This window comes from Adiantum capillus-veneris, chromosome 27 (genome assembly GCF_014529385.1).
Source record: "Adiantum capillus-veneris isolate H3 chromosome 27, ASM1452938v2, whole genome shotgun sequence".
Taxonomy (NCBI): domain Eukaryota; kingdom Viridiplantae; phylum Streptophyta; class Polypodiopsida; order Polypodiales; family Pteridaceae; genus Adiantum; species Adiantum capillus-veneris.
In genome coordinates, this window is record NC_140957.1 from 91,759,587 (window position 1) to 91,772,037 (window position 12,451).

The 12,451-nt window shown below is 43.9% G+C and overlaps 1 protein-coding gene across 1 annotated transcript; it reads left to right on the plus strand.

Moving 5' to 3' along the window:
• Window positions 1-40: 40 nt before the first annotated feature.
• Window positions 41-2,165, plus strand: LOC147422395 (uncharacterized). The gene is made up of 3 exons (XM_086503055.1): window positions 41-85; window positions 139-536; window positions 645-2,165. Exons 1-3 carry the CDS (start codon window positions 41-43, stop codon window positions 1,048-1,050), a joined length of 849 nt encoding a protein of 282 aa, XP_086359181.1. The 3' UTR covers window positions 1,051-2,165.
• The last annotated feature ends 10,286 nt before the right edge of the window (window positions 2,166-12,451 follow it).

Consider the following 12,451-nt stretch of genomic DNA (forward strand, 5'->3'; position numbering starts at 1 on the left):
TGATGAAGCCGTCAAAATTGCCAAAGCAAAGAGTCGAAAGATGAAGAAGAAGATGGAGGCAGGATTGTTGCAGTCAGCAGTCATGGTAGCTAGTGGTCCTAATCCCACAAACCGATCAATGAGTCTCAAAAGGTGCAGAGAGGTATATTCAGGGTGCCACATAGCTTCCTTGCTCAAGAGAGCGAGGTCGTACAAGTTTTTCAAGAAGAGGTGCCAGTTCCAGAACCAGGAACGAGGGTGACAGCAGTGGTCCAAGAATTGACAAGTGCAAAAGAGGAGTCCGATAGCTCTCAAAGCTCTAGCAGTGTTTTGGACACAGATAGCATGTGGGAGACTGAATCCCGGTCTTCTAGGTACAAAACTTATGATGTTTTTCATGTAGATGAAGTGGAGAACAATGTATACAAGTTGCCTGTCAGCCATTTGAAGGTCGAAGAGAAGTGTAGTGCAGATGTGGAGATGCCTTGTGTGAATATGTCAGTCGAGCAGCCATCTCTTGTGTCTTGTGTGATGGTGAGTCCCTATTGGAGGAAGAGGTATGGTTTGATGGTGTATCAAAATTAATTAAAGAGCAGGTTTTTGAGGATGACTTGCAGGAGATAGAAGCAGAAGCTGAGGTGTGTTCAGTTGATTTGTCTATGCAGGGGGTTGGGGCAACCTTGCCTTGGTGAGCATGTAGAGGTGTGCTTGGAGGTTTCAGAGCTTGTGTGTAGCCGTGGAGAGTTAACTCCGGCAGATGACTCTATGGAAGCTGATACATGTGCATCCTATGAGCGTGAGACTCTATGCAACAAGGAAGGTGCCACCGACCATGCAGGTGATGAGATGTTTGAAGAACAGGTTGTCGTTCTAGCAGGTCATGTTCTTGAGTATGAGAAGGGGGCCTTGGTGCCGTTTATAGACGGTTGGGATACAGGTTTGCAAAGGGATCAGGTTTGCTTGGCTATGCAGCAATTGGAGGCAAATAGCAGGGTCTTGCTTTTTTATGTGATGATATTGATAGCTATGTTATGGGAGGTTGCTTTACAGGTGTCTTTGCGTCAGTGGTGAGGATTTTTTAAAGAAGACTATACTATTAAGGGTTATAAAGCGGATGGCATGATAGTGGTTTATGGTACAACTGCTTCAAGTAATCGAAAGCATGCCTATGGTTGGCAGCAAGACAAAGCTCCATGCTATAAAGAGCTGAAAGGGTGGCCTGTCTATGGACCTACAGGTGCAAAGGAAAATTTGAAGATGCATGTTTTACAGGTGGATGGCCATGTCCAATGTTTTATATTTGATCCAGGTGGAGCCTACACTATGATTGGGGAAGCTGTGAGCTTTCCATTTGACCCTGGCGGGTGATGCAGTAGCAGATGCTCTTCTCTCTATAACTATCCTATCTATATAGTCACTATCATTTTTCTTATGCAATCTATATCTCTATTTTTATGATGATCTCTATACATACTTATTTTACCTAAATAATACTATGGTTGAGCATGAATGCTCAACGAGGGGGTGGGCAATGATGGTATAGACAAACTGTGTCGATCTATGGAAGTGCGGGAAGTCGAGGCATGACAGTTTTTAAGCAAATGGCAAGGACCTTGAGCAGATATTTGATGGAGCCAGGAGCCAGGTACATCGAGTTGGAGCACTAGCTAGTCAAAACTGCAAGTGTTTTTTTGCTATCACTGATGGCAGGAGCATATGCTTATATCACAAGGTTGGGAACGAGGCAAGGGGTGTTGGATGCAGGTGCCATGAAGTTTATGCTATGGGATTTGGAGCGAGATGTCTACAAGAGACACTACTTGCCAGGGTACCAAGGATCGAAGGATTTATCTCCAAAGAGAGGCTGGCTATGTATGCAGAATGTGTACTCCAATTTGGCAAACTCGAGCTCCTTGGGTAATGGCAAGTTGATGGCTAGCAAATCTCCACCTCGTACCTATGTCAAGGAGTGGAAGCTTAATTCTATCGACGGTCAAAATGGTTGTAGTCTGTCTTCGCAAGATCTCGATACCTGGGAAGTTATTTTATGAAGCGGGTTTCATCTATTTATGGCCAAGAGGCCATTGGCACATAGCCCTATGTAGTAGCATATGAGGCAATGAGTTCTGACGCGCTCGAGTCGATGGCGTGTGCAAGAGGGCCAAGCCCAAAAGCTTAGTGAAGCTCTTAATTTAATTGAAAAAAACGGGTTGCTGCAGTTGGCACCATGCAGGGGGAGTTGGCACCATGCAGGGGGAGAAGAGCCAGTTGAGGTGGCGTGCCATGAAAAGCAAGGAAAGGGGCATGGCCAGTTGCGTAAGGAAAGCCCGCCAGGTGAATACAAAAGGGGCACGACAGTTGCATGAGAAGGGGAGGCCAGTGTTGATAGAGAGGGCGACCAATAGCGAGGTCGCTATTGGCCTGGCAGAGGAGGGGTAGGCCGCCATTGTTGGCGTGGTAAGGAGGCTCGTGAGGAGCTGCAAAGGAGGGCCAGGAGCCGAGAAGGAGAGGCCTCGCCAGTGAGGGATTGAGGGAGCGGGCTGGTGCATGACACAGGGGCGCATCCAGTACAAGGCATAGGGTTGGCGTTGTGTGAAGGGCCGCCAGGGTGTTGGGGCGTCATTGTAGAGAAGAGGACGGGGCAGCTGGAAAGGAGGAAGCCGCCTTGAGAGAGGGCTGCAGGGCAGCGATACAAAGGAAGGAGGAGAGGGCCTGAAGGGGTCACCATCTGCAAAGGACTACAAACGGGAGGGTATGGCCATGAGCAAGGGGTGATGCCCGTGATGGCGGTTATTGGAGTCACGAGGGATTGAACGAGTAAGTGAGTACAGGAAGTTGGCGGCTTTGTTGACCACACAGTTGCTTGGTGAGGCTGGGGTTTCCTCACAAGGGGCATGCCATATCAAGTGAAGATGATCGAAAGCGAAGGAGGAAAAGAATCAATCGAGCACTGAAAGTGGGAGATCATCAGCGTGTTTGGAGCATCATACAACTTTTTTTGAAGAGTTTTCCTTGATATTTGTCCACTCTATTCTCAAATTAGTGTTAATCTTCTCTCTCGCTTTTGTGTCTAATAGTATGTCAGGTATATGTGTGCTTCCGATGGGTGTTGAGCGTGTGCTCTCTATAAAGATGTTGGTGTGTTCAAATCCACAAGCTTGAAGGGAAACGGGTGCTTGCCAAATATTTGATTGGGATTTTTAGTGTCGATTGTTATTGGACTGCCTATATGTCATACCGTGCTCTATAGTGTTATAGATGGAGGCTAACTGAACCTACTTTGCAAACGGATCTATCTAGTCAGGGTTGGTCAGGATCGGGCTTGGACATTAGTTGTTTGTAGATTGTGTATTTGGATGTGTGTTTGCTAGGGGATAGGGGTGCTGTGAGATCACTGAGCCATATAGAGGCATCGAATTTATGTGCTGGTGGTTTTCCCATTTCCCCCTTTCCAACGTGTTCCATGTGCCAATACCCATCATTACTTGAATATATACCTCCCTATCGAGATGTTATCCTCAAGTTGGAAGGCTTAGACACCTTTGAACAAGTACGTGGGTTTATCCGTCGTGTGATGCCAGAGCTTAAGAAGCATGTAAAGACTAAAGACCCTAAAACATTTGAGGAAGCCATAGTGAAAGCACATATTCATGATGATCCAGATGAAAAGAAATCACATCATAATCACGTGCCTGCTAATACACATGGTAATACACGTACACAGTACGGGCACAATAAAAGGAATTTTATAGTAGCCAATTCAGAAGCATCAAAAAAATCCAAGGGGTCTAGAGGTCCTCTCTCTCCTAAGGACTTTGATAAAGCTAAGAAAGAGAAATTATGTTTCCAATGCTTGGGAAGCAAGCATGGCAAAAAGGATTGTCCCAAGGGGAAATCTACTGCTCATGGCAATGAGAAATCACTACACACGGTGTAACTACTACCTCTTGAGTCTTCCTCATAATTCTCTACAGTGGAAATAACACACACCAAGATGGTGCATGAATACTGTCTCCCAACTTTCATGTGGCAGCAGACCTTCGGACCACATGAGTTAGTACGTATGCACAGATCTCTGCAAGGGCACAAGGTGTGCATCTTGGTAGATGACGGTGCTACTCACAATTTTATCAATTATGGATTGGTGAAAAAACTCAAATTGTCTCAAACTCCGAGTACCCACCACTACAAGGTAGCAATGATGAATGGACATGATACCAAAATCTAGGATACTCAAGTCCGAGTTGTTCCGTTGGAAGTACAAGGCTACTCCACATCCTTACATTTTTAGGTTATGAACATGGAGAGGGCAAACGTGGTCCTTGGTAGGGAATGGTTGCAGAGCCTAGGACCATGGCACACATGTGTTGTTGTTAGGAGTGAAGGATGTACCTTCTTCACCATTGATATGTGCATCTGAGCTTATGCAACTTATTTCTAATAATGAAATATATCAATTTTTATTGTGTTACTCATTGTCTCATTTTCTCTCTAACATTGAATCATTCCTCAATGCCACATGCTTCTCTCTCATCTCTTCCACCAATGGCTACTTCCCAACAAGCAAAAGTTTCTAGTGAGTTAAAAAGTTTATTAAAGGAATTTCACGATGTTTTTCCTAATGATTTGCCACCACGATTACCGCCGACACGATGGGTGCAACATAGCATCGATGTGGTTGCAGGCAGTAAACCGCCCTACCGCATAAGTTACTCTGAAGCTACTGAGGTGGAACGTCAGCTTGCTGACTACCTTAGCAGAGGGTTCATACAACCCAGTTATTCACCATGGGATTCTCCTATCCTATTAGGTGAAGAAAAAAGACGGCAATGTGCGCATGTGCGTAGACTACTGTGGCTTAAATATGCTTACTGTTAAGAACAAGTACCCATTGCCACGCGTGGATGAGTTGTTCGACAAAATCACTCATGCTCGTATTTTTACGGAAATAGACTTGCGGTCAGGTTATCACCAAGTCCGTATTTGACTTGCTTATATACCCAAAACAGCATTCCGAACTACAAGGTTTGGACACTACGAGTTTTTGGTTATGCCCTTTGGGTTAAGCAATGTGCCCGCAACATCCATGACACTTATGGATAGTATCTTGAAGCCATATTTGGGCAAATTTGTCATCGTTTTTCTCGATGACATTCTAATCTATATTGCTTCTGAATAAGAACACTTACAACATCTGAGGCAGGTGTTTGAATTGTTATGAACAAATAAATTATATGCCAGGGAATCTAAGTGTGATTTTATGAACGAAGAAATTTACTATCTTGGCCATGTTATTTCAGTTAATAGGCTACATATGGATCAATCCAAAGTGGATACAATCCGATAGTGGGCTTCTCCTAAAAATCTAGAAGAGTTACATATTTTTTTAGGATTCGCAAGTTTTTATCAAAGGTTTGTTAAAACTATGCTAATATTGTTGTTTCCATGAAGGACCAATCGAAAGGCAAAGGCGAAGCTTTTCAATTGGGACCCGCTCAATAGCATAGTTTCGATACTCTCAAGGATGCATTAGCTACAGCTCCAATACTAGCTATTGTAGATCCTTTGAAACCATTTGTTTTGGAAACGGATGCCAGTGACCATGCTATTGGAGCAGTCCTTTTATAAGACAAGTGGCCAATTGCATTTGAAAGTAAGAAGCTTGATGCAGCACAGTAGAACTACTCTACTTATGAACGAGAACTCTATGCAATAGTGTCTGCCTTAAAAACATGGCGACATTATTTGTATGGTGCTTAGTTTGAGATTGTGTTTGACCATGAAAGCATCAAATGATATACACAATAAGCTGATTTGAAGCATCGGAAAGCCAGGTGGGCTGAGATTCTTCAGGAATATGACGCCAAGCTCCGGTATCGTAAAGAACGATACAATGTGTTGGGTTCAAGCCCGCTTTCGGTCAGCCCGTGAGAACAAGACTCAAGGCATGCAGCTATAGACCAGCAAATTAGTTGAGTTTGCATGTGGAAAAGGTGTGGTAGGCATCACCTTCCAATGACTATGTAAAGGCTTCCCTTTAATAAAATTAGAATAGCGTTGTTCTTTTTCTACTGTGTTGACTCCTGCCCTCTCTCTCGCCTTCTGCTGTGCTTCCTCCACGCCATGGCTTCCCTCAGGCTGCATCCCCCATAGCCCCTCGTTCCAACAACTGGTATCAGAGCATCAGGCTCTCATGCGGGCAAGGAAAGGCGTAGCATATCAAGACGCTCAGTGCTGCAGTGGCTGCCCTAGGCAAGGTGGACCTCATCACAGGTAGGCGCTTCTGCTGGCATCTCAAAATGCAAGAGAACTCGGCACTTGTAGTGACAACTTAGCACGCCATTGTTGGAGCAGTACGCAGTGTCAGAGACAACCCTAGGCGGTGCCTCCAACAACATATCAAAACGCTGCATCTGGGGGGCTAGGCCAGGTCGCAAGCTCAACTTGTCAGCGAAAATAGCATCTCAAAACGCCACTGTAGAAGGCAGCAATACTCCACAGTTTCGCAAGCATCTCAAAACGCTGTGCTTCTTGCAGCGGTTCTACAAGGCGGTGAGATCCTTGCATCTCAAAAGGCAAGCAGTAAAGGAACATTTTTTGGGCAATTTTCACAGCATCTCAAGATGCATATGTGTACCACCTCACAAGTGGTGCCAGTTCCCTATGGCATCTCAAAACTTTGTTATAGCATGGATGCAAAGGAGTATTGGGGGATTCGAAATGTTCGGCAGAAATTTAAAAATTGGCACAAACAACATACCATATATGTGCTGAAGGTTCTTCTAGCAATTCAATGGTTTACATATGAGTTGTCCTCGAGAGACATGAAGAAGAGGATATTTTGGAGCCATGAAGTACCAGTTGTCATGCACGAAGACTTGAATCAAGAACGTGGTATACGGATTCATCCTTGTTTAGTGTCCTAGATTTGTTATTGTTATGTTGTCTACACAATGACATATTTTCAGTCATAGTCTCTTTTACACTATTTGTTGCCAGTGATTGTCATGCTTGTCAGTTGTCATCATGTCAAAATTGTACGGGTTCTAGACACTGCCACACATGAGTGGTAAGACCTCCCATTTTTCTTAGTTCTCAGCCCGTTTTTTCACTTCTCATGAGGTTACTGGGTACACCTTAAACCCAAGGTTTGGTAGTGAACCAAAAACTCCATTTTTGGTAGCTAACTTTTTTTGACCTACACCCTATCTGTTCAAGGGGGGGTTACTGATCTAGCACCAGGGTTATGGATACACCAGAAATCCTTTGGTTGTGAGAAAACCTAAAACTCACGGTTGACGAGTACACCAAAAACTCGAGGTATCATGAGTTGCTTGTCTAGTTCGGGCTTGAGGGGGGGATTGTTGGGTTCAAGCCCGCTTTCGGTCAGCCCGTGAGAACAAGACTCAAGGCATGCAGCTATAGACCAGCAAATTAGTTGAGTTTGCATGTGGAAAAGGTGTGGTAGGCATCACCTTCCAATGACTATGTAAAGGCTTCCCTTTAATAAAATTAGAATAGCGTTGTTCTTTTTCTACTGTGTTGACTCCTGCCCTCTCTCTCGCCTTCTGCTGTGCTTCCTCCACGCCATGGCTTCCCTCAGGCTGCATCCCCCATAGCCCCTCGTTCCAACACAATGTAGTGGCCGATGCTCTAAGTCGTATGCCGGAGATCAATTCTCTCTTGTTCACAGAACTTCATAGTGAATTTTTGGATTCTCTAAAGGGAAAATATGAGCATGATGATGCATATTCCACAGTGTGGAGCCATGTACAAATGAGGGATCCTTCTCACTCCAATGATAGTTGTGTAGCGTTAGCCTCCACACATAGTTTTCCTCTATCAAGTGATTAGCTACAGTGATGGAAGCATTTCACCATCGACAATGGGTACCTACTCCATAAGGGGAGAGTTTGTGTACTGACGGACACAGACATTCGGCACCAAATTCTTTATCAATGCCATGATAGTCCAAGTGCAAGGCACCAGTGTATTAGAAAGACATATGCTCTCATACCATGACAGTTTTACTGGCCAGGTATACATGTCTTTGTTCAAGCTTATATCTTGCATTACCAAAAATGTCAAGTTAACAAAGCAGAGCGCCTAAGAGCAGGAGGACTCTTACATCCTTTGTAAATTCACAATGGTAAATGGGAAAGTATCTCTATGGTTTTTATTGTGGGTTTACCAACCACTATACGAGGTCATGACTCGGTATGGGTGGTCGTAGACCGGTTGACTAAACTATGTAAGTTTATTCCAACCAAATCAACGATTAAGACTCTTGAACTAGCCAAGTTAATTGTGGACAACCTATACAAGTTGTATGGTTTGGTGTGCGCTCCTTGCCGCACTGTCGAAGCAAGGGACTTGCCAATACACCGTGTGCGAGCCACAAATGGCTCCAAGCACACAAAAATCCTAAACTAGCAAGCTCAAGAGAGCAAAGGGTGTGTCACTCACCGCTCTACGCTCGCCTTCGTGGTGGATTCCTCGCCGCGATGAAGAAGAAGCTGTAGTCGTGCCACGCTTAACCGCTTCACCGCCGTCGTGCCTTCGTAATGCTCAATCGCACACACACTCTCCCTCTCTCTCTCTCTCTCTCACACACACACACACACACAAGGAGGTGAAGAAGAAGAAGATGGAGATGGAGATGTAGCAAGAGCACTCTTCTATTGCACAAATGAGAGAATGAGTAAAAATTAGGTTTAGTTGGCTTTTATATGAGCTCACCCCATTCACACTTGGGCGCCCATGCTTAGCCAACTAATCCCTTGAATGTCCCAGTTAGAGTGCGCCTCTCATCGGCGATCACTCTTACCCTTTTCCTATTGGTCCGACAAGCCCGGTACCTGACTGTAAATAATACAACGTTTATAGATCATAGGGTGTCCGTGTGCCGTGAGGGTTAACATGCCCCCCTTCCTGATGTAGATTCCGTCCTCGGAAGCTATTGAGTTGAAGCTGGTTCGTCGAGGTGGAAGAGCATTTGAGATGAATGTCCTTAGCCTTCTTCAGTCACTTCAAAATCACACAACATTGGCACAGTAATTGCATTCTCTTAAAAAGCATATGCAGTTTTAGGTAGACAAATTGATTGGTAAAAGAATTTCAAACAATTTGGTAGCAATGAACATTAAATTTCAATGTAATCAAATGCATAAACAGATGTAAAGGTAGAAAATTAAACAATTCTGGGGTCGCTAATTTGACGGTCAAAAGGCACTAGAGATCGAATATTAATACCATGGGTAAGCTTCTTAATTTTCTGTGGTCGATTAAGTTGTTTAATCGCGAGAGCCAAGTATTCATGTTCGAGGGCTGACTAGAGGCTATACCTAGAAAACCTTGTAGTTAAGCTACCATAAAAGGAATTTCTCATGAAATCATCGCCTGACTGATTACTTTTTCTTTGACCCCCCAAGGTCTTTTCACAGTGATTCAATTTGATGTGTGTGCTTATTTTGTATGCCTTGGGTTTTTTCCTTTTCAAGGAAAAGCGCCCATACTGGGAACCTCTAGGGCTCAAGTACCATAGGCAATACATGTGAGTGAAGTACCAATTTAAGCAGGGATTTCTCTTCCATCTTAAAATTTTACATTGTGGCACTTTGATTTTTTGTTTGTTCATTTTCAACATTTTAATTTTGTAACTTTGGGGGGTCATATGGCACTGTTACCCTCCCTAGGCTCATCACATTAGTAAACTCCCTTTATAATGCTTAAGCTAAAGGTCAATAGGGTTAAGCCCACTAGAAAGCCCTAGTACATTTCATACAATGCTGCCTAAATCGGATTAAGAACCTAAGTAACCATTGCTTATTAGGAAGGCATTCCCCATGGTATTAAGAGAAGATCTCTAACACCTAACTTGGTCAAACTAGCTTAGTCGGACTGCTTGATTTTTAAACCTAGACAAGTGATTATGACAAAACATTACATTGAATTAAATGTTTGATACTAAGCCAATGCGCTGAATATTATGCTACCAATCACAATCAAAGCAGACAAACATGGATGCAAAAAGATAAGGGCAATGCTAATGGACATAAAACACCTGTTTGTGTTGATGGTCGCGCTTGATTTGAAGTGTGAACGAGAGAAAGGTTCCATGAAGGTCCAAATCCTATCAATAGCAACACGCTCCTGTACACACTAGGAAACAAAAGGAATACCTCCAGGAGGCACATTAGTGGAAAAAGAGAACTTTGCTAATCACTCAACTCTAAAACAGAAACACTCCTATCGTACTAATCTTACCTACCCTCCATCACTCAAGTGATGAGGATCAAAGGTGTTTTATGGCATAGGTTTCTGTTGCACTGTACTAGATGTGAATGTGTAGGTCTGAGTCAATGTTTTGACTTTTAATGTGCATACTCGTTTGCTAATTGCTCTTGCTCTTTATTTTTTATTTTTTTTGTTTTTTGTGAGTATAAAGCTTTATATGTACATTCCCTAAGATTGGTGATTGAGAGGTCAGGGAAAAAGGTTGAGAGGGAAACAAATGAATGATGACTGTCAGCAAACACTCCCCCCTTCCTTGGGTAGATCATACCGTTTGAAATGAGCTTGTCACCCTTTGAAACCAATTGTTCCAGTTGGTAATAGGTGATGATTTTTGCCAGTAGTTTTCTATTACCCTAGGCGCCTCGTCGAGTTGCAAGGGTGGTAAGGTACTCTCCCAGGATCGAACTTGAAGTGGTTCATCAGGTGATTCTTGAACACTGGGAGGTGTGGATTCTTTTGTAGCTTCATGGAGGTCCACTACTATAGATGGAGGCTGTGTAGAAGCTTTTACCTCTATGGATGTATTACATGAGGAGCTAGAAGCTTCATGGGACTCCCCCCTTCTTGAGCTAGGTGGAACAAATCGTTCTTTCTTTGGTACCCAAACTAGCTCGGGAGCGGGTGTGTAGCATTCTTTGATCTTTCCCTTTCCACGATCATTGATTCGTTTTGGAGCTACGGGATTGGGCTCACTTGGGTCAGGTGATAGGTAAGAGCACAATCTACGTTTTGGCACCCAGATTTGATCATTTCCTTGATGGTAGCCTTGGGCTTTCAATAGTCGTTTAGGGATCCATCGCAACATTTTCTTACTTTTCTTGGAGCGAGTGGTACGTTTCTTACAAGGCTTCTGTTTTTTAGCACTAGTTATGGTCACTAAAGAAGCTTTAGGGACCCACTTGTATGTTTTCTACGTTACATTAGGATGAGTCTTGTCGGAAGCGATATGCATTGCTTGTAGCATATTTAAGGGTACATGCATTTCATCCCCCTCAGGTGTTACCCAGGTCGTCCCCTTATTTCCCCAAGTGTCTATGGTTGCTGCTAGGTGGACCTAATCCACATTGTCCGACTCAGTCATCCCAGGTAGGATATCCATATGGACACTCTTTGGGGGTGTGGGGTCCACGTGCAATGTGAAAGGAGAGTCCATTTCCCCACCCCCTTCGTGTGCTTCATTTGCATCAGGTTCCGAGCGAGTAGCTCTACCTAATGTTTCCATGAAACAGCTAAACATACTAGTACTAGGCTGTGGAGCTTCGGGAGGTGCATGGCCTTCTCTCTCAGTGTTTTGGGTAGGGTATGCTTCCATGATTTCTGAGTCGGAGGAGGAATCACTAGCGGCTATTTTAGGGTCTTGGGTGGTGCTACCTTGTGTCCCCGCTGAGGGTCTAGAGCCTATTGTGGATGGGTAATGGGTGTCCGTATGAACAGAGGCACTACCAATGTGATCGTGCTCTAACACTCGTCCAGAGCGTAGGTTCATATGACTTGATCCCCTAGAAGTTTCAGTGAGTGCCCGTGAAGGCTGCTCACCTAGTATTTTTGGGTGTTTTGCAACCCAAGTCTTTTCTTAATTTGACTTTTTGGTCCTTATTTTCTGACCCGGCTATAGAATAGAGCGTATGATAGCTCAAAACGAGCGTCTCGGTCAGAGGATCGTGCCGTGCTTTACAACCCTCAGTTTGGTCACTCTATGCCCTCGAAATCCCTAAAACTGTCAATTTCCAGTAGGGAACTAGGCCCAAACTAGAAAGTCTAAGGGTGCAAGTGGGAAGAGAAAGGAGAAGAGTGGAGGACTTGCCCCACATGCTCTCATTCTCTCTTGAGGGAGTAGGGTATATATATAAGAGTGAGTCTAGTATATATCATAGGACTGAGGACTGAGGCCGAGGCCTGGGCTTGGGCTTGGGCTTGGGGAAATGATCCCGATCCCGATCTATCTTTTATACAAACCAACCCGTCCGTTTTAAAACTCACGTTTTTTATTTTTGGAAAATTTAGCCTCCCCAGAAATTTTTATTTTTATTTTTGCAGAAAATGCAAAAATTGCAGAAATTGAAAATTTAACACAGAAAATGCAGAAATCGAAATTTGACAGAACCAAAAAATGCAGAAAATGCAAAAACGCAAGAAATGCTAACTGTGCAGTGCAAACTAGAAAACGTAGAAAACG